The sequence below is a fragment of the Gallinula chloropus genome (genome assembly GCF_964237585.1).
Source record: "Gallinula chloropus genome assembly, chromosome: 12".
In the NCBI taxonomy this organism is placed as follows: Eukaryota; Metazoa; Chordata; class Aves; order Gruiformes; family Rallidae; genus Gallinula; species Gallinula chloropus.
In genome coordinates this window covers 19,621,627-19,642,354 of record NC_140097.1, presented here as the reverse complement: position 1 = coordinate 19,642,354, position 20,728 = coordinate 19,621,627, and the positions used below count along the sequence as shown (strand labels likewise).

Sequence of the window (20,728 nt, the reverse complement as noted above, 5' to 3'; positions counted from 1 at the left end):
AAGGGGTTTTTTTTTCCTGTTTTAAAAGCATCATAATTCACAAGTTCAGATACTACAAATTCAAGTTCACCACAAGCTGCTTATGTTTGTCTTTCAGTTAGGGATCTCTTGGAAAGCTGTAGATCATTCTTATTTTATCAAAGCTACTTAAGGAATGTAATTTGAACTCCTCTGCAGTTACAGCTTTTGCAATGATTCTTCCTGGGTTCAACTCCTTGTGGCTTTGGGCTCCTGCAGTTAACCCTGTAGCTTCTCTGTACAGGTACAGCTGGTTAAAATGCTCAACTCTTGGCTTCTCTCAGCTGCATAGTCTGAAGCAGCCAGAAATGTGGAGTGTTCTCATAGATGCAGCTGGGTTTTTTCTGTTGGGTTAGCTGCATACTCTTCTCTTTCCTTCTGAGAATGCTTTACCCTTTGTCTGAAATGAGAACTGACTGGAGCCTTTGGGATTAACTCGTCTGCGTGTCCAATCTCATCCTCAGTGCCCGTTCACAGAGATTCTGCATCCCTGCTAGCAGTGTGCTGCTCCTGCCTGTTAAGGTTTCTCTTCAGGCTTGGTCTTTGCATTTTCTGAACTGTGTAATTCCTGATGTGTTTTAGCTTTGATTGCTTTATGGAGGAAGACAGGCAGGTGCTCACCTGCGTGGCAGCACAGGTTGCTTCATGTCTGCACGCTGCTAAGTGGTGAGGGAGATGATTTCCTGGTCACTGCTTGTCTAGGGATCGTTCAGGACTTGCTTCAGAGACTCCATGCACAAATGTCCAAACATTGTCATCATGGAATTTGTGAAAACCAGAAGATGGGGGGAAGAATTGTCCTTAAATTCATGGTGTCTGAGAAAAGCCCCAAAGATTTATGTAACTGAATTTGCTGCAGTCTGCTCCTTGGCTTTCTGTTTGACATGCCAGTGTGTGCTGCTCCTCAAAAAAGCTCCTGGGCTTAGTGCTTGCTGAGACTTCCTCTCTGGTTTGGTACAGTCTGTGCACAGCACGAGCTGTGAACTGCATCCACTAGATTTGGCCTCTTTTTTATAGCATATGTTGCTCTCTGGTTTTTTGTTGCTCCTTGATGAAATGTCTTTTTTCAAGGGTGGTTGCTGGCTGGCATGTGTCAGCAAGCTGACTTGGTCCCACTGAGCAGACCTGGGCTTATGGCAGCTGCAGAACAGGGTCCCCACCAACCACTGCTGACTGCTTGCTTTGCAGGTTCATTTAGCCTGATCCTTGAGTGATGACCTTAGAAATTCTTCCAATACCTCCGCTGCTAAGAGTGAAGAGACAAGACATTGGGCTAATGTGTCCTATCAGTGGGCTCCTGCAGGTGGGATTCATAATCCCCTTACAGGAGAGGAAAGCCAAAGAGGCTTGGAGAGGTCACCTTTTTTGCGAGGTGAGAAACAATCCCTGCGTGAAGCTCTGCCTCTCTGTGATCAGCTTCTCTCCCTGTTTCATGTTCCATCTCACAGCAGTGGCAAATAGCTCGAGGAGAATCCTGCAAGAGTCTTGACCTCTGTAAAACTACTGCCTCAGGTTTGCTTGGGCAGACGCTACCTGCCAGGAGACAGCAGTGTGTGTGCGGGTTGATAATCGTACATGACAGCGTTATGAAGTCCCACACTCTGCAGATACTACTCTGTTACTCGTGAGGCACTTGGGAGTGTGCTTTGATCTAATGGGACCGTGTGTTTCTGCTTCTCTGAGCTTTTACCTTTGCCTTATTTTGTTGCACCTCTATTTTACTTGTGTTGGAGAGGCACGAGAAATGCAGGTCTCTAAATGCAGTGCTAAATGACAGCTTTACTGCATTTTCTTAATGTTTTAACAATCCTTTAATATGTGTATTTGATATTAAAGGAGAACTACTTCCAGTATTAGTGAGTGTCAGCAGTGAAGAATTTAATAATTTAATTTTGCTTCTGATTTATCATATTCCAGAGGTCTGTTGGGACAGAGATGTTGTAGCACTTGCTCATGAACCTTTCTTTGGAAAGACCTACATTTTTTCCCCAAGATTATCCAAATACAGTAGTGTCAGAGTCTTGCTGCATATTCAAGAGGCAGCCATAGCTTCAACTCTGACTTTGAGGAGTGAATTGTCTCTGGAAGTAGCCCAGCCTGTCCTTTGAGTGTGCTACCCTCCCAGGTGGCAGCCAGATGACAAGCAGAAACCGAGTTTGGTGCATCTCAGAGGCAAAGCTCAGCCTTCCAGGAATCCACCATTTGATCAGCGCCGTGTCCGGAGTCGGGCGTTACAAGCAGTGACACGAGCACACAGGGAGCTCTGGTGTACTGATTGACAGCTGCTCTGGGTAGTACCTGGGTTTAACCTGAGCAAGTTACTGCTGAAACCAGTTTGATGTGGGATGTCTTCACGGTAACTGTCGGGGTGGTTTCCTGCATAAAGCCCTTCAGATGCATCAGCTCTTGCTTTCAGAAAAGCTTGGTTGTGCAGGAGCGGTCAGCTTTCTGAAGTGACTTTCTTAGTAGTTTAACTAAGGTAAAGAGAGCCTTGGACATAACCTGGGCAGCAGTTTCTAAGAATCCTTTGTTGTTTTGTGAATCAGTGGTGTTTGTATAATGTTGTTGTCACTGTTCCTCCTGGCTTTGCTCCCCGGTACCGCGTGCCTGTGCTGCTGCTGTTCGTCATGCCCTAGTTAAACACAACAGGCTGTGTCTCTCTCTCTCTCCCCTATAGCTCTGAAAGTAACACTGATAGCAAATAAATAATTTTTTGAGGAAATAGGATTTTTTAAGTATTAACTCTGTGTTGTGGAAAATTAAAAATTAAGAATTTCATTTGCTGAATTTTTTATATGCAGTTTAAATCTTTTGTACACATGGTACATGGTCCTGTTGTGATATTTTCTCTATTTTGAGTAAGAGTTCAGCTTTGCAGTCACTTGAAGCTGAGCTTTAGCCTTTAGTCACAGGTTCTCACCATCTCCCTGCTTTTGAATGCTGGGGGATTGTTGAACCACAAGTCAGATCTGCTAGGGACCCAATGTGACTGAAAACTAAGGGCTTTGTGGTTGTTTTATAAGTTGTTGGTTTAGTTTTCTCCTAGGTCAGGTACTTAATCTAGCTGTCTGGGAAGATGCTGGTGTAAAGGCAACTCAGGAGAGAGGTGAAAAACTTGATAGATCTTTCTGCTGGGAGCAGCAGCTCTGTCTCTCTAGTGAGACTGTTCTCTGAGCACCCGGGTGCCGGACCCCTGAAGCTGAATGGAATTGGCACTGCCACCCTTCTGCCTGCCCTTCCACTGCTGGATGCTGCTCCCCTTTTACTTTCGTTGGGCACTGGCACTAAACCAATTCAGGAAGCCACATTGGCAAAAACAACTTCTTTCCCCCTGGTTTAATGCTTTTTGCCAGGCCAGTTTCCGAGCAGGATCAGGTGAATGCCAGTGCTGACTCAGGGGAGAGGGGATGGCTTTGGAGAGCGCTGACTTAGATTTATTGAATCAGTCATGGAACTAAACCCTGAAATACATGTTAGGGAATGAAGGGTAGGATTTGCCAAGTACCAATTTTGTTACTTTTCCTGCATCCTTGTGGATTGATTCAATGACAAGACAAGGCTGCTGCAATTCCTGCCTTCCAGAGCAGGCATAACAGAAACTGTAGAAATATTGTTTCCTGAAGTGGTTTCATTAGCATGCCTCCTACCCTGTTCCAGAAGTCAAATTCAGCCTTTTGTGCCTTGTTTTCAATGAGAAGGCCTTACATAATGGTGTGTGTCTGATGCAGATACCTGTCAGTAGCTGAAAGCAGAGAACTGAGGACCAGGCGCGTTCGAGCAGGTTGCCAGGCAGCCATCAAATAGGAAGCATTTTCAGTTGGTTTTCTTTCAAACAGTATTTGAGCCAGCAATTTGGGGAAAGAACCTTCAGTCTGTTTGTCTCATGGGCATTTCTAAAGCGTGGTAGCATTTCATCATTGCTTAGTGCTTACTTTCTGTCTGTGTTTTTGTATTTCTGTATTTTAATTCAACTGCAATTGAAGAGTTGGCTAAACTACAGGTAGAGTCCCTGCTCTGTGAATGAGAGTCCTCCAGTCGGTGGGAATCTGTGTGCCACGAAGGCCTGAGGTTTTTTTCAATGGAAGAGCATCACAGTGGTTAATGGTTACGCAATCTCTAGGAGAGTTTTGTTTCAGAGCTTGGCCCAAAGCTGTTCGTTCGCATCAGTGGCTTCGTTAGTCATGTTTGGATGTTTATTTCAGTGTGTGGACTGCAGAAATGACATATAAGTCAGGACAAGCAACAGCTCAAGGGAGCTCAGTAGCTGTGCCTTACTTGTAGGATACTCGTCAGTGTGACCTCATTTTGTCTCATTCGAGAGACCCTCCGTGTGGCTGCGAGCTGCAGCAGTGGAAGGACTCTACGTGTTCAGTTTGGCAAGTAACCCTCCTCTGCAGCAGCCACGAAATATGAGGTGAGCCGGGAACGCAGGCGCTGGCTTTGGGCACCAGGATAACCATCAGCAATTCAGGCACCTCGTGCTGATACAACTGTTTGTACAGCTGCACAATGGATTGGGGATCTGGCCTGGGTTGAAAAGTAATCCTTAAAAAAACCAAAACAAAGCTCTGGTTTATTTTTAACTGCGATCAGTTCCCTAATTTGATTCCCAGTGAGGCTGCAAACAGTTGTAGCGGCACGGCAGAGCCGAGTGGGAGGGTGCTGCTCATGCTGGTGCAGCTGGCAGAGGATTGCCCCTGCAACCATGGGCTGAAGAAATAACTGAAGGAGGAATCAGAAACCGATTAGGCTCGATAAGTGCTAAAAGAAATCTGAACATGGTATTTTTTGCCCCAAGTCAGGCATTTGGAAGGAGTTGGTTTCATTGGGGGGAATCACTTGTAAAGAGCAACCAAGACACGCAGTTGTCTCCACCCCAAAATCTGTCCTGTTTCACCAAACTAGAGAGAATGTAGTATCACAGAATCACTAAGTTGGAAAAGACCTTTGAGATAGAGTCCATATATAAAGTATCAACATGTACTTTGTCCTGGTGCAGACCGAGCTTTTGCTGTATGTTTTTCTTTTGCTGTCGTGTTGTGATGAGAGACCTGGAGGCCCAGCTGTTTTCCTTGGTTTTATTCCTTTTACACATTCCATGGTTTTTATTCATTCTGGAAGCTGAAACAAATGACAGTGTGCAGGTAGATGAAACCTTTTTCCTTGGGGTTTAATTTCAGATAGATTTTGTATTTTGTGTTTCTGGGTAGGTTTTGTTTTTTCTCTTTTGTGTTGCCCATCTGAGGATTTCTTGTGAGATGATGGCAGGTAAGGAGCCAGAAAGCACCCCTTCTTCCTGTGCCAGCCCCATATGAGCTGAGTGGAGTGTACGTGTGCCCTTGCTCTTGAGTCGGGGGAGTTGGCTGCTCTTCCTGTCCCAGAATCCCCGCTTTGGCCTCTGCCTTTCTCTGTGATTTCACTCAGGTTCCTCTGTGTGTGGCAGGCACAAGATATGGAGCACCAACTGTTACTTTCAGTTCCTGTCCTCCACCTTCTCAAGTCTGGAAGCTGGTTTTATTGCTGCACAAGCACTTCCCTTCTCTGGGATTGTGGTGCTTTCACTGGTGGTTCCCTCTTGTTCTCCTAGCTGGGAGGATCTTCTCCCATCTTCCCACCAGCCTTCCAGGTGTCTGTACTGGCTAGGAGCCTGAGGGACATCAGCATAACTGTTCCTGTTGAGGCTGTGTGAAGGTGTGAGTGGGAGCTCAAGCTCCAGAGGTCCTTGCACAAGTGTATGTTGACGTTCTGGGAGCCAGCAGTTGCTCTGCAGGTGATTAGGCCAAACTGATGTCCTTAGCTCTGGCCTTGACACCCCCAAAGGACTTCTGGGGCATGTTTAACCAGGAGGGGATGAGGTAGGAACTTAACCTGTGAGGTGCCATCATTCTTTTTGCCCATGTTGTGACACAGACCTGAGACCACTGCTCACCTGACTGCGGCAGATTCTCATCAGGTGGGGCTGAGCGCTCTGCGTGTCACCGCAAAATTGCACCTTCCCTTCCTCTGCCAGCAGTGCCTCGCTCTGTGGTGTGTTTGTCCTCAGGTTCAGCACAAGCATCACCAGCTCGGACTCATTTTTTGTGCCAGCAGATGAGTGTGGTGCCTTTACCTACCTGTCTGTCCCCCCTCCTGGTGCTGGTGAGGCTGTAGAACGTGTGTGGTGTTCCCGAGCACACGCCTCCTCGCTGAACTCCGTGTCGTTGTTCCATTGTCTTCCTGCCGGGGCCGCTTTGGGTGGAGTTAACCTTGGATGATCCTGCATCCTTCAGGACTTCCTTAGGGATCCGGCCTGCTTGCTGAAGCCTTGCTCTTGGGAAGGAGGCCGAAGGCTGTGACTGAAGAGCAGGTAGGCTCTGTCACCAGCGTTAATGAAAACTCAGCGTAAGGTTTTGAGGCATGTTGTTCCTTCTGCTTATTCAGTCTAGAAGCTGAGTTGCAGATTGTTTCCAAGTCAGTCTTTGAGCAAAACCTCTTCATTGGGACCAATGTGGATTCCTCCTCACGCCTCCCACGAGTGCCAGGACTGCAGTTCTCTGCTAGGAGCCCCTTCACTAGTGTGGACTCAAGAAATGCCTTTTTGTAGAGGGTTAGGTTGGTTCCTTATGGTTTTTGGCTGTTGCAGAAGTGCGTGCCTTCCTGATTGTCAGTTGGATCTGGGAGTTGGGCTGCACAGCAGTGTTTGCATTGGACTAGTTTAAAAGTAACCTGTATCCAGCAGAGACTTTTTTTTTACCTCTTTGTAAATGAGATGAAGAGGAGCCAGAAATTAGTTCACAGAAAGCTCAGCAGTGAGGCCTCAGGAGCATTCATCTTCCCTAAGCTCTTCTCTAGAAAGCATGTGTCATATCCACATCTCCTATAAAATGCAAAGCTGATATTAAATGACCCTGCTCTCCTAGACAGAAGCTTGGAAGAAAATCTTCTGGGCTGGTACTGATAAAGCAACCTTTTGTTAATGTAGGGATTCGATCAGTTCTTGCTGCTATGGAAACTCCAGGTTTGGGCTGAAGCCAGTGCTTCTGAACAGGGAGGGAAGGTGCCCTTTGCTGCTGAGGTGGGGTATGTTTGTGGTGAGATGCGGATGGATTTGGCAGCTCAGCTCCCTCTCGCTCTTCCTCCCTGCCTGCTGGAGAGGAAAGAGTGGTGATGGCCTGACCATGGCTGGACCTTCCTCCATCCTCCCCTTTGCAGTGACACTGATAGCAGTGACAAGGACTGACAGGCCCCCAGGCAGCCTGTGCCCTCCTGCCAACACGCTGCGTTTCTCCAGTGAAGAAGGGGAAGCCTGGAGAAAAGAGCAGTGAGGGAATTAAATCAGCTTCTGTCATCCCTGTTCCATGCTGTCCTCTCCTGCTCCCCAGCCTGGAGTCATCACAGTGGTGCCAGCTCTTCTTTAACCCCACATCTCAGTGCTGGTTTTACCCAGTGGTGTAGGCATTCCAGCCTGTCCTCCTTCAGGAAGAGCTGGAAAGGCTTGGCTTCTGCTCCTTTCTTACAGAGAAGATTCTCGGTCTTGCAGGCAACTGGCAGAAGAGCTGAAGCTTTGTAAGTAGTGTGATACACTCACAGCACAGCCTTCCTTCAGATCTCCAGGAGAAGGATCGGTGAAGGAAGTGTGCTTTCGCTCAGCTGGTGGCACAGGGTGGTACACACCTATTCCTGCCATTGTGGTGGCATTGTTTACTGTGGTTCCTCCACCAGCCTCACTGCTGGGAGTTGTTCCCTCTGCTGCCATTCTTCAGCTTTCCCTAGAGCTTCAGCTTCGCTTTTGATGTGTCCCTAAGGATCGGAGGAGCGGCTCTTGCCTCGGTGAGGGCAGCGTGCCCAAGGAGGGCTGTATTTTGTAGTAGTTTGATCATTGGATAAGAGATAGAGGGGGATGCTCAGGATTCAAAGCTGTGTGCTCAAGCAGGCTGGGGAAGTCTGTAGCTTCCTGGATACCCAGCTGTCCGGATGCTTCTGGTGACGTCCTAAATGTTGCCGCAGGTTCTTGCAGAGATGTTCTCTGCCCAGGTCCCGGGGTTGTCTCCACAAGCAGGCATGTCTTGGGCTGTGGGCCAGCTCTTCTGCTGGGAAGCCACTTGCAGAGCACAGCAGGAGAAGCTCTTTTCTCAGAATGAATTTTGTTCTGTAGACATTGGGTCACCCAGTCCACCACGACTAGAAAACACCCTGCTTTTCAGTGTGTGTGCTTCTGCTCTTTGCTAGCAAGCTCATAAGAAGTAGTCACCAGGCACCTGTTGACCAGATGCTGTAGTCCTTTTTCCTGGTATGCTGGTATTTTTTATCCTCCTGCTTGGCTTCTGCCTGCTCGGGTGGTGTTCTGGAGAGTCCAGTGTCTGTCAGTGTGACCTTGAGGTCAGCATTTTATCTCTCTCCTGTGGTCCAGCTCCAGAATCTTCAGTGGCCATTGGCTGTAGTCTTCAGCACTGCAGGTCCTGAGGGCTGGCCAGGGTGCTGGGAGCTGTGGCAAGGCGATGCTGGAAAGGTGGCTGTGCAAGCTGCTTACAACGAAGGCGAGAGTCAGCAGTGCTTAACGCAGCCTCACTGTGTAATGCACCACAGCTCAAAATGGTTTATTTGGGAAAAGGGCTTCATGAGGGAGTCGTGGAGCATAGCCAGTTGTCCTGTGCAAGACAGCCTGTGGAGAGTGGGAACTTCAGCACTGTGGTGTGACCTGCAGTGCAAGTCTCACCCATTGTATCGTGGCTCTGTGCCCCTGCCTCTCGATCGTGTGGTGACCTCCAAGACGAAGCTTCCCTGTCACCTTAAGTGACACCATTAAAGAGGGACATCTCTGCTCTTCCCAATCCCTCATTCCTGAGCTGGCACCATCAGGTGCTGGTGCTCTGCCTTGTCCTTCTGTAACTCTCCTCCTGAACCTCAGCCTCACCTCTGGCGAGCCTGGCTTGATGGTTGGTCTGTCTGTTGGAAGGAGGGGTGCTGAGCTAGCCTCAGTGTTTTACAGCTGTTGGAGCTGGAGTGGCTGTGTTGGAGGCTACCAGAGGAGCTGCTGGAGGCAAACTGGTCTCCCTCAAGCTGTTGTGTGGGTAGAGTGCTGCATTTCACAGGGCAGTTGGAAGGACTCTGCATTTCACAAGCCAGCTAAAATAGTTGAACCCGTGCCTTTGTTTAACAGAGGAAGGATGAATAATATTTAGGCCTTCAAATAGTTTTCTGCTTTATATTTGTTTGAAAGAGCTGAGATTCTTCTGCCTTTATTTGCGAATAGTGCCCATGTTTAGTAACAGCCCTTCACTTGGAGTCAGGCTGGCAAAAGCCATTAAGCTGTATCTGAGCTGTCAAGTGCCTGTCTCACAAGCCTGAATTTCCAAGAGGAGGGTGGCTTCCTCTTTAAAAACAACGTTGTCTCTGAAATGCCACTCGCTGCAGTGTGGTGTGAGCGTGTGGATGAATGTGTGGGGCTGTTGTAACTGAGGTTGTTGGACTCTTTCTCTTCTCTGGTACCAGACCTGAGCATCACATACGTGTCTCCTGAGTATGGCGACTGCAGTTGTCACACAGGCCACAGAATATACTGAGTTGGAAGGGCCCAGGAGGATCACCAAGATGATCTCTTACTTCTCTTGTCCCGTGAAGTTTAAACTACAGGAAGGTGTGATGCTAAACTTGTCCCCTGTGGTGTGTGGAATAGCTGAAAACTCTGCGTTAGTCACTGGCAAAATAAAAGAAACTGGACCCAAGAAAAAGCTGTTTCAGCAAGGGGGGGGTTTGGGCCTGTGAAACGTTTGTCTGGGATGTGTGAGGAGCTGATCTGTTGCAGATGCCAGCACCTCACGTCTTCTCACTAAGCTGAACTAGAACATGGATGATGAAAGCAAGCCTCTCCTCCTGAAGTTTTCTTCCTGTTGATATAACAAGAGGGAGGAGAGAAATCCACAGCATGTTTTTGTCTTTGTGATGTAACTTAGGCTCTGAGTTTAGGAGACAGAGGCTTTGCAGCCTGCCGTGAAGAGGCTGATTTGAGTTGCCACAGAGAGAGAGAAGCCTTCTTTGGTTTTGGTTTTTCCCCCCTCCTATTCCCTGCCTCCCACCCTAAAAGCCAGCTAAATACTCACACTGTTCCCCTTACACTGAGTGCAGTTGTGTGATCCTGTGGTCATGTAACCACAAAAGGAAATGTTTTCCATCAGATCAGGGAGATGATTCAACTCAAATGTACGTACGCTCCTACTATCCCAAAATCCAGTGCGAGGGGGCGAGCGGGAAGGTGCAGGCAGGGAGGGAGAAGTGCTGCCCTGTCGCAGGGAGCTTTTGGGTTAGAGTGGGTTAACCATGTTAGGACGTATCGCCCCTCCTCTTGAATCTCTTGAGCTTCATCTCTTGCATGATTGAATTGGCAGGGGGAGAAGAGCCCATCTTCATCCAGACCTTCCCCTGCCCGGCAGAGCTGTATAGCTGCGGAGACACCCCGTGGCTGGATGAGGAACAGCCTGAGCCGTGTCCCTTGCTGAGATCCCTGTTTTTCACTTACGGCCCTCGGATGTGGCTGTGCTAAAGGACTGGAAACTTGATGAGTTCAGAAACTGCAGTAGCCATATGGTGACATATTTTGGGTAACTCCTTGTTGTGAGGCAATCCTGTGGTGTCTTCCCCAGCAGCCTCTGGAGCAGTGATGGTCTGAACTGGAAAGGGCAAATTGTCCTGAGAGCATTTGGATGGCATTACTTACTGTCCCATGCCTCTGCAAACATTAGAAGAGCATCTGTCTTCTCCAAAGCACTCCTAATCCCGTTTGGATTTAGCAATCCCTCGTGCCTGTTCCTGGGGATCAGGGGCCTGTTGTGTGCGTGGGTGCTGTAAAAGCACCGGGAAGTCCCTGTTGTCCTAAAGGGCTCAGAGCAACAAAGGAGAGAACCCGAGAGGAATCCATCCAGTTACAAGGGAGAGACTCTGGTGTCACAGCCGGACGAGGAACAGGTCAGGAGAGGGGGGAACAGTGTTGGGGTGGGAGGTGAACATGAATTATTTAGATGTTTGGATGTTAAGAATGCAGAGGCATGAGGAGTGGAGTTCAGACTCCTGAAAGGTTCGTTCTGCCTGGGTTAGTGCTGTGGCTGCTCTGGTGGGCAGGCGTGGGCTTGGTTTGGATCTGGCTGTCACTCACCGTTCGTGCTCCATTATCACGTTGCCTTAACTGATCAAAGGAACTAGAAGGAAAGAAATAGTATTTTCTAAAGATGGGAGGCATAAAATCTTCCTGCCTCCTCCTTTCCCTGTCTCCTGCCAACCCTATTGGAGAAGCTGTGGGTGAGACTGCCTCCCAGTTAGTGCGTGTTTACCTGTAAGCTTAACGAGGTGGCGAGGAGTGCGCTGGGATGTTTACACGTGGGATGTAAACAGTGAGCAGAAGAGGAGTGGATCTAAATAAATACCTAAAGCTTTTCCAGGGAAATCAGGAGTGAATGCAAGTGGCCCTCCTGTTCATGGGAGCCTCGTTGTTCTTTCAGATCACCGTGAGGAAGCAGATTGCTGCCTGACTGCTGCTGAGCTGCCCCTCCCAGCCCATGTGGCTCTCCCTGTGCTTCAGGAGCGCAACTGGTGCCCAACGCAATGTGTGTTTGTCAAACCATGGAAGTGGGCAAGTATGGCAAGAACGCCACTCGATCCGGAGACCGGGGGGTCCTGCTGGAGCCTTTCATTCACCAGGTGGGCGGCCACAGCAGCATGATGCGCTACGATGACCACACAGTCTGCAAGCCCCTCATCACCAGAGAGCAGCGCTTCTACGAATCCCTGCCCCCGGAGATGAAGGAGTTCACGCCTGAGTACAAAGGTGAGGCCTCCTTGTCATTCCAGGAGGCAGTAACGTGCTTCCAGCAGCTGCCCTCACGTTCTCCTGGCACTGCAGAAGCCTTGCTGCTCTCTTCTGGTGTCACTTGGTTCATTTTTAGGTCTTCTGCAGTTGCTAACAGCTTGATGGGGGCACTCAGAAAGGAGGAAGTCTTGATTGTGGGCACAGGGAGTTTCACGTTCCTCTTTGTAGCTGGAGAACCTGCAGCGTGGCAGTTGCAGCCTGAACCTTCGGGATGGGGGTGTGTAACTGAAGCAGTTTTACTGCCAAGTTGTTGCCAACCACAGCCTCGACCTTGACCATGCAGCAAGTGCAGTTCGGTCACACGCTGAGCACTTGCCCCTTTCAGTCCTGGTTTATTGCTTCCCTGTCCTGTTCATGGACCTGTACCAGGAAGCCTCTTCCCCAGCACTGAGGTGAAGCCTTGTCCCCAGCCATGTTGAAGGGTTTTTCAGTATCTCTATGGCTGTAGGAGGTGGGCAGCTCACCTGTGTCTTTCCAAAGCTTGGTATGCTTTTGGCCACATGCGTGTTGTAGTTGGGATGGTGGTACTGGCAGGTAGACTCTGCGTGCCCATCACCTCTGCGTCTTGGTCGCCGTGGGGAGGACGGTGCCTCTTAGACAGCTGGGCCCACCATCTGTTCAGGGTCTTGCTGTTTGACCTGCCCACAGCCTGAGCATCTCAAAGTGGTGTCAGCTTACCTGCCTGTGTCTGTATGCACATCGTGAATGGAAGCTGCAGTCCCAACAGATGGGTCCTCCTGTACCCTCAAACTGCTCAGGGGCCTTATAGTGCTGAATGCCCCTTGAGAAAGCCCAGCTGAAGCCTACCTGGGTACGAGCATCGATACAGTATCGAGCTTTCCTTGGGGGATGTGCCTGAAACAGATGAACTGGTAACTGATAGTCCAGGTGGACAACACATGTCTCCTTGAAGTCGGATACTTCCTGGTAGCCTAAAGGCACCTCCACCCCAGCGTGAGATTTCATCTGAGAGTCTTACAGTTGCCTCGTCCCAGAAATTGTTCCTGCTGATCTGGGGAGAGGAATATTAGGGGTGACATCTGTCTGAGCGCTCAGATCTCACTGCAAGATTGCCCTTTCACAGAGGTGTTTTGAGGAGTGTGTCCTGGCAGCCAGAGCACTTGCAGCAGCATTTATTATGTAGCAGTGTGCTGGAGTCCTGAACTGCTCTGAAGTTGTGTTGAGCTGCCTGAACCTTGCTAGCAGTGTCACATGCAGATAAGGAACAAGGAAGGACAGGACTGTGATGGGCTGCATCGACCGAGCAGTGAGAGGTTTCCTCAGTTTGTGATGAATCACTGGATTTGGTGCAGCTAGCATCTGATACCCCTGGCAGCTCTTCAATGCTGGTGACAAGCTAATGAAAGATTTTTGTCATTGCAAGTTAGGAGATGGGCTGAGAGCCTTGATTTCAGGGCTGGAGGAGTCCCAAGGATGATTATGTCAACCCTAACTAGATATGTCAGCTGTCCTGCTCTGGGTGGCCAGCTAGATACATTCAGAACCCATGCTGTGAAAGGTCTGTACCTCCCCTTGGACTGTGGTGCTTTCCAGGAGCCTTCAGAAGGGAAAAGCGGGCGGGACACAAGTGGTCCTGCTTGCCTGTGCCTGGCTGAGGTCGTTTTACTCCCAGGGCCTCCTGGTTTTATCACCAGGAAGCCCCAAGACCTTGCAGATCCTTTTTCTGTGAGAAAAGTGGCAGGTATCACCTCAGCCTCCGATCTCTGTACGTCATAGCTCACATGCTGTGGAGAAAGCATGCTCCTCCTTGGCCTGCAGCATCCTTGTCAACAGCAGGATGCAGACACTTCCCCAGATAACCAGCTAGGTACTGTACGTGCTTTGCCCCTTGAATGGCTCAGTAGGCTGTGCTCAGCAGCTTCTAGTTGGACACCATTTGCTGCAAGGCTGATTGGAAGGAAATTATCACACTCAGCCTGCTGCTTTTGTCCTTAACTTCCTGTGGGTGCCAGAGCCCCTGCTGCCACGCAGGTACGGACATGAGGTGCTGCTGTTTGGGGGATTTCTCCTCTGTGCTGTGCTAGCAACACTCAGGTCCTTGTAGTCTTAAATGTCCTTCTGTTGCTCTGGGTTTGCTTTGCAGCTCTGAGCTCTGTTTTCCCTCTGTCATCCCTCCCCAGGAAACAGAACTGAATGTGTTGCTTCTCTCTGGCAGGTGTGGTATCTGTCTGTTTTGAGGGGGACAGCGACGGCTACATTAACCTGGTGGCCTATCCCTATGTGGAGAATGAGGCTCTGGAGCAGGACGATATGCCAGAGAGGGACCAGCCGCGACGCAAGCACTCGCGTCGGAGCCTTCACAGGTCCAGCAGCGGCACTGAGCACAAGGAGGAGAAACCTGGCCTGGCCAGTGACAGCTCTGAAAGGTAAAAGCTTTGAGGGGCTTGTTGATGACGTGATGAGCAGGAAATATCCCTCCCCCTTTCAGCTCTGGCACCGCTTTTGTTGAGAGCGATTTGTGCTTCCGCACAGCTGGCAGGCTGCCTTGCTCTTGCTGCCCCAGCAAACTGTCAGGGGTTCTGCTGGGCTCAGGACAAACTCATCTGTGCAAAGTGCTTCTGATGCAGGATGACCCTTGGCAGTGGAACAGATTCAAACGCTCCTCACTCCACCTGGTTGTTAACCCAGAGGCTCTTCGAGGGTACTTAGAGCACAGGTCTCTGCCTGCTCCCACCAGCCAGGGCTCTCTGAGAGCTTACTCTTATCAATTCCAACGTCTGTTAGGCCAGATCATAGCCCTGGGTTTTAGTGAGGATTAGCTGCTGAGAAGGTTTGTGTTGTGTGAAGTGTGCAGCAGGAGAAGGAACAGCAGTGTCTTGGGTGCAAGGGGGGTGGTCCAGTCGTGAGCCTCTGAAGAACACGTGGATTCTAACGGGCAAGTTTGTTCTGTCTTTATACCAGCAGCATCCAAGAAACGAAGAGTCCCAGGGTGGACTTGCACATCCATTCAGATGTTCCATTTCAGATGTTGGATGGGAACAGTGGCCTGAGCTCTGAAAAGATCAGCTACAACCCCTGGAGCCTGCGCTGTCATAAGCAGCAGCTGAGCCGTATGCGGTCAGAGTCCAAGGACAGAAAACTCTACAGTATCCTTTGGGAAGCGGAACCGGAGTGTGTGGGGCGGTGCTGCTGCTCTGGCCTGTGTGTCTGTGCCTGAGGTGGCTTCATTTCCTTATTCTCCTTTGACTTTCCCATCGTTGACATGAGCAAAGCTCTCTGTGTTTCTTTTTACTACTCCTGCTTCCTGTACAGTGACACTAATGTCTGACACGGCTGGGAGAAGCCGTGTTTCTGGGCAGGGTTCCATGTCTTCTTGCCTTGGCTTTTCTCTTTGCAGACTTGTAACTGCACTTTCTCATGTCAGGCTTCGCCCAGCAGCAGATGCAGGTCCACCCTGTTCAGTAACCCCTCTGGAGGGAGCTGTGTTTGGCCTTGTCACCTTTCTTGAGTCTCTTCCAGTTCCACTGTATCCTTCCAGAAGCAGTGACCAGAACTGCACGCGATACGGAAGATGAGGTGAACCAGAGACTTCCACCACTGTGTAATGCCATTGTATCTCCTCTCCCTCATAATTCTCCCACCACACTGACCTGTTCTAAATGGTGTTTTGAGACCCCCAGGTCTCTCTCCTGACTGCTGACAGTTGTCTCAGAATGCTCTGGTTTATGCTTTAAGATGGTAGATGTGAGGGGAAAAATATTCTTGAGTCCAAACCAGAGAGAATTTTCCCTTCTAACAGCCAGGTCTGTCTCTGAAGAGTCTCAGGGAGGTTTTCCATGACAATTCTTCATCTTTGCAACCTTGAGTAACTGGGTACTAGGAGCAGATGTGTCATCTCTCCGTTGGCTGTTTGGGATGAGCTGCTGAATGGCACAGATCTCTGCAGAAATGCCCAGAGGTGACTCTGGCTGTGGGACCAGCCGGATTAGGTTGTGATTTCCCCAGGTCTCTGTAGATCGGTGTTGCCATAGCCCCGCTCCGGCCCCTGGCCCAGGGCAGCGTTAGATGAGGTACAGGCCTCTATTTTCCGTTTGACCTGTGACCGCTTCTCTTGGCGCCTCAGTCTGAGAACTCTGAGTTCTGGCTTGGCAATTCCCTGAGCTCTTCCCCAGCAAACAAAGCAGCAAACATGCGAATCTCAGTTCTCTTTTGGGGGGGGTCTCTCCCCACCTCCCCGTTCCACCCCCCTCCCCTGTAGCTCCGTCTGTTCTTTGCCTTCAGACCCTGTGGGCAGCCTGACTTGTTTCTTCACAAGGTCCAAGAAAGATTTAGTGAATGCCTCCCCATGCTTTTGTCTTGAACTTGCTGGGTGGTGGGGCTTTTTTGTTTGAGCTTAATGCTCTTTTTTTCCTCACACAGAAACACTCTTCCCTTTAATAGCTGCATTCTTCTTCACTAATGCTGTGGGCTTCCTTTTCCTATCCTCAAATGTGTGCTTTGAGCCTCCAGTTTTTATTTTTAAATAACCTGTACTGCTCAGAGAAGTAATTCTCTGGCTGTCTGATTCTTTTAATCCCACTTCCTTATGTTTTGGAAGTTCCCCTTGCCAAATCAAGCTTGGCTGATTGTGGATTCTTCTAAATCTTGAACTTCCTCGTGGTTAAACTCGCTGCACTCCAGTTGCAGTTTTGGCACAGCACGCTGAGCTGTGCCCTGCAGAGCTGCAACTCAGAGGTGGTTTGTTCCAGCCAGGCCCAGCTGCTGTGCTGGTGCCAGGGGTTTGGGCTCAGCGCTGTGCTGGTTATCACAGGCTCTGGTGCCGCTCGGTTTCCTGCCTTTGTAGCCGTTCTGGTTTCCCCCCATGTGTCAGGCTGAGCTGCTGTTCTGGGTGGGCTGATAGCAGAGCTGTGCTATTACTTGAGCTGTGAGTTTCCAGCCTGTGGGGATTGTACTGTTTGCCTGTGTGGTTAAATCGCTGATTTGATAAGACTGGAAGCTCTCCCTTAATGCACTTGAAGGTCTTACTGGTGTGCTCTACCTTTCCCCACACTAGCCCATCACTCTTTGGTTCCCCACTGAGTTCCCAGTACGCCTGCATGCGATCTCCTTACTCCCCATCCCACTTTCCAGGCTGATTTCTTCTACCATCAAAACCCGAGCGCGGTCGTTTGTGTTTCATCCTCTTCCCCACCTCCCCAAACAGTTCGTTCTGCCTGTTGTCTGGTTCCTCTCTGTGTGGTGCCCAAGCCTGTGTCACGCTGGCCCCAGTCCCTGTCTGTGGTGGCCCGGGGAGCGGTGTGTCTCTCACAGGTGAGCTCTCCTTGATGTGTGTCTCCCAGAGTTCCTTTTGCTGGAGAACGTGGTGCATCACTTCAAGCTCCCCTGTGTGCTTGATCTGAAGATGGGGACCAGGCAGCACGGAGACGATGCGTCTGAGGAGAAGGCTGCTCGGCAGATGAAGAAGTGTGAACAGAGCACCTCTGCCACCCTGGGTGTGCGTGTGTGTGGGATGCAGGTAGGGATGCCTGAGGCTGCAGGTGCTGCACGTTGTTTTTTGCAGCCTAGTTATGCCTCCCAGTTAGTGGTAGGAGCACTGAATTAGTCTCCTCCTTGAGGTAAGTATGCAGTGTTCATGGTGGGTGCTTTTTGTCTTCATTTCTCAGCCTAGAATGGAGGAACATACTCTCCTGACATGGCCTGCTTTATCCAAGGCTGGTTTGTTCACAGCAATTAGGGGGTTTTCTAATAGAATTATTTTTTTGTGGCTTAAGTGTTCTGCCATTATCGTGGTGCCTGGGGCAGGAGGTGTCCCTGTGTCCCACATTAGCTGACACTTTTGCTTCTCTGGGGTATTGAGAGTTAAAAAGCTGCTGTCCTCCTGCAGCCAGGCACATGGGCTGTGCTGTTGTGCAACAGTCTCTCCTTTCCCTGCCCGCAGAAGGATCTCATGATCCAGATTTCTGCCCAGACTCTGAAGCAACGAGGGCCCCTCGTTAGTCACACCCCATGGTGTAAGGGCAATGCATGCTGGCAGCTCCTGCTGCCAGGGACTGATGCGTGGCTGTAAGGCTTGGCTTTCCCACCGCTGGGCTGTGTTGTGCCCTTGGGGATGCTGGGGCTGCTGAGCTGGGTGCCCTGACTCTGCCTGCGAGATGCACCCTCGAGCTGCTTTGAGGTTCGGGGAACAGGCAGAGCTGTTTCCTGCTCCCTCTTGGGTGGTGGGGACAGGAGGAGTTCCCTCCACCCTGTCAGCGTGGGATGGCTTGGGGCGCTCTGTGTGTGGCCTTCACTGGGCGCTCCTGCTTGACGCGCGTTTCCCGCGGTGTTGTAGGTCTATCAGCTGGACACGGGGCATTACTTGTGCAGGAACAAATACTATGGACGCGGCCTTTCCATCGAGGGCTTCCGCAATGCCCTCTACCAGTATCTCCACAACGGCATCGAGCTGCGCAAGGACCTCTTTGAGCCTGTCCTGGCCAAACTGCGAAGCCTGAAGGCGGTTTTGGAGAGACAGGCCTCCTACCGCTTCTACTCCAGCTCCCTCCTCATCATTTACGACGGGAAGGACAGCAGGGCGGGGATGTTTGTGGAGCGCCGGCCCGAGATGCGGCTGAAGCGGGTGGACAGCGCTCTCCCCGAGGGCCTTCAGGATGGCGGCAGCACGGAGCCTGGCTCCTCGGCCCAGCCCAAGGTGGACGTGCGTATGATTGACTTCGCGCACAGCACGTTCAAAGGCTTCCGCGATGACCCCACTGTGCATGACGGGCCCGACATGGGGTACGTGTTTGGGCTGGAAAGCCTCATCAACATCATGGAACAGATGCGTGAGGAGAACCAGTAGCCCCGGGCTACGGCCTCTTATTCTTGTCCTGGTGGCAGGAGCAGACAAGACCACCTACTACCACAGGCAAAAAACAGACAGCTTCGGTTTTAAACAATTGTATTGCTCCATTGTTTTTAAATGTACTTGGATAGAAGAGCTGAGGGGAGGCAGGATGGAAGAGCTCCTCGTGCTGACCAGATGGTGACCGTGCTAGCTCTGTCTCCTAGAGGAGGCTCTCCAGATGCCTGCTGGGTGTTGGGTGTCCTGGTTCTTTGCTTGTTGCTTGTGTGTTCTAGAGGGGAGGATCTGGATATAGGGAAGAGAAAGCAGGAGAGCCTGGGGCTCTTCGGGAAGCTGGAGCTGGGGTGTGAGGAGCCTCCTGCCTCAGGAGCCTTCAGGAAAGCCTTCCCTTTAAATCTCCTGAGGTGTTTGGAAAGGGCACTCGACTAAATTGGCAGCATCTGTGGGGCTGGCAGTGAGCAGCGCAGGTGCTGGGCCCTGCGTTTGGTGTCGTTAGCTCTGCCCCAGGCTTTACCGATGGGGCTTTGCTTCTGATGCTGCCTCTTTCTGCTGTTTGGGCACTGTGAATAACCAACCCAAACACAGAAATAAAATGACCAAATGCCCCTGGGAGGGAATGCCACATGCCGTGCTCGAGCCCGGGGGCTGCACGCTCCCCAACAGGGCGGCACGGGCAGGCGCGGGGCCGGGTGAGTGTCATCTGCCCTGGACCACTGACTGAGCAAGGCCTCAGCTCCTGGGCTAGCAATAGTACCTGTAGCAGTTCACGTGAGCCCAGCCCTGCAGTGGGGCCTTGCGGACCATTTCAGCCCTTCCCCTTGTGTAACGTTCGTCCCACGGGTTGTACGTGTGTATGTCGCTCCTGGGGGCTGCCCTCTTCCCCCAGTGGGGCCTCTGCCCTGCAGCCCCTGCTCTTCTGGCAGGTCCGTGGAGGAGGGGGAGGTTGGGACTTTGGGCTGACTCCCCTTCTCCTCCCCAAGGGTCTCCAGGGAGGTGGGTGAGGGGGAACCTGGCTCAGTATCAGCGCCTGACTGTTCAGTTTTACTTCACAGTGTCAGTCTTTCCCCCTCCCTGATCTCTCTGCAGGTGAGGCAGCCAGCAGGGCTCCACGCTGCTGCCCAGGCTCCCTCCTGGTGCCAGGGATTCCCATGTTGAGGGCATTAACGTTTGATACTGTGGCCCGGGGGTGCCAAACTGTACCCCTCTCTGCATCACCCCCGTGTTTCTGTGCTGGGGCCCCCCCATTGCTCCCCCCAGGTGTCACTGACTCGTTCCATGGCATCACCCTCACTGGCTGAGAAACAGCCGGGTGCCTGCAAGGCCAGGGTTGGGGTGAGGGGGATTCTCTTTCAAGAGTTTTGGGGTTTGTTTTGTTTTTGTTTACTTCAGGAACGCTTGTTTGGGCACTACCTGCCCTGCATGTAGCATGTGTGCACAGTCTGCTTGGAACCTGTTGGGGCTGGGCTGGGCAGCCAGCCAGCAGTGCTGCCCCAGCTCTGTGGCATTGGGTGCAAAGGGGACAGGGAAGAGCCAGCTTTGTCCTCCCTCTCCCCCTCTGCCTGTCTCCCGGCTCCTCCAAAGCTTGCCTGAGCCCCTGCTCCCCCCCAGCTCTCCGGCTGAGGCCCTTCAGTGCTCTGCCGGGCGCTGGGTTACTGTCCCAGGCAGGGCACGGGGTTTTCAGGGAACGGCTGGGGGAGGGAGTGGGGCTGGTTGGGCAGCAGCTGCCCTGGTACCTGCAGCTCCCTGGCCTGACCCCCACCATGTGTGTGGCCTTGGCCAGCTGTGCTCGGGTAGGTGCAGGGGCCGCGGTCCTTCCTCGTGGGGAGCACCTCTGTGTCCCCCCACGCCCATGCTCCCCCTTCCCTTTGGACCACCGCGGTGGGACCCCACAGCTTGTACATAGCCTTGGTCCCCTTTGTTTTTACATGAGTACTCACCCTGTTTGTGCTTCACGGAGAACCAAAAACCATTAAAGGCTCTGGTTTTGTCCCTTGTGTGCTGTCCCTGCCTTGCCCCGCCGGCTGAGCCCGGGGACGGGGGTGGGGGGAGGCAGAGCTGGGCTGGGG

General features: G+C 51.3%; 1 protein-coding gene across 1 annotated transcript; it reads left to right on the top strand.

The window, feature by feature from the left end:
- The first annotated feature begins 11,509 nt into the window (after positions 1-11,509).
- IP6K1 (inositol hexakisphosphate kinase 1) lies at positions 11,510-20,656 on the top strand. Its single transcript, XM_084269628.1, has 5 exons — positions 11,510-11,815; positions 14,034-14,244; positions 14,780-14,964; positions 17,158-17,333; positions 18,150-20,656. Exons 1-5 carry the CDS (start codon positions 11,593-11,595, stop codon positions 18,657-18,659), a joined length of 1,305 nt encoding a protein of 434 aa, XP_084125754.1. The 5' UTR covers positions 11,510-11,592; the 3' UTR covers positions 18,660-20,656.
- Positions 20,657-20,728: the final 72 nt, after the last annotated feature.

What these genes read in the sequence shown, in the direction of transcription:
- IP6K1 (XM_084269628.1), top strand. Translation starts at nt 11,593, where the DNA reads ATGTGTGTTTGTCAAACCATGGAAGTGGGCAAGTATGGCAAGAACGCC. An exon ending in GCCAGTGACAGCTCTGAAAG is followed by an intron (nt 14,245 to 14,779) that starts GTAAAAGCTTTG and finishes TCTTTATACCAG; the next exon opens with CAGCATCCAAGAAACGAAGA. An exon ending in CAAGGACAGAAAACTCTACA is followed by an intron (nt 14,965 to 17,157) that starts GTATCCTTTGGG and finishes TGTGTCTCCCAG; the next exon opens with AGTTCCTTTTGCTGGAGAAC.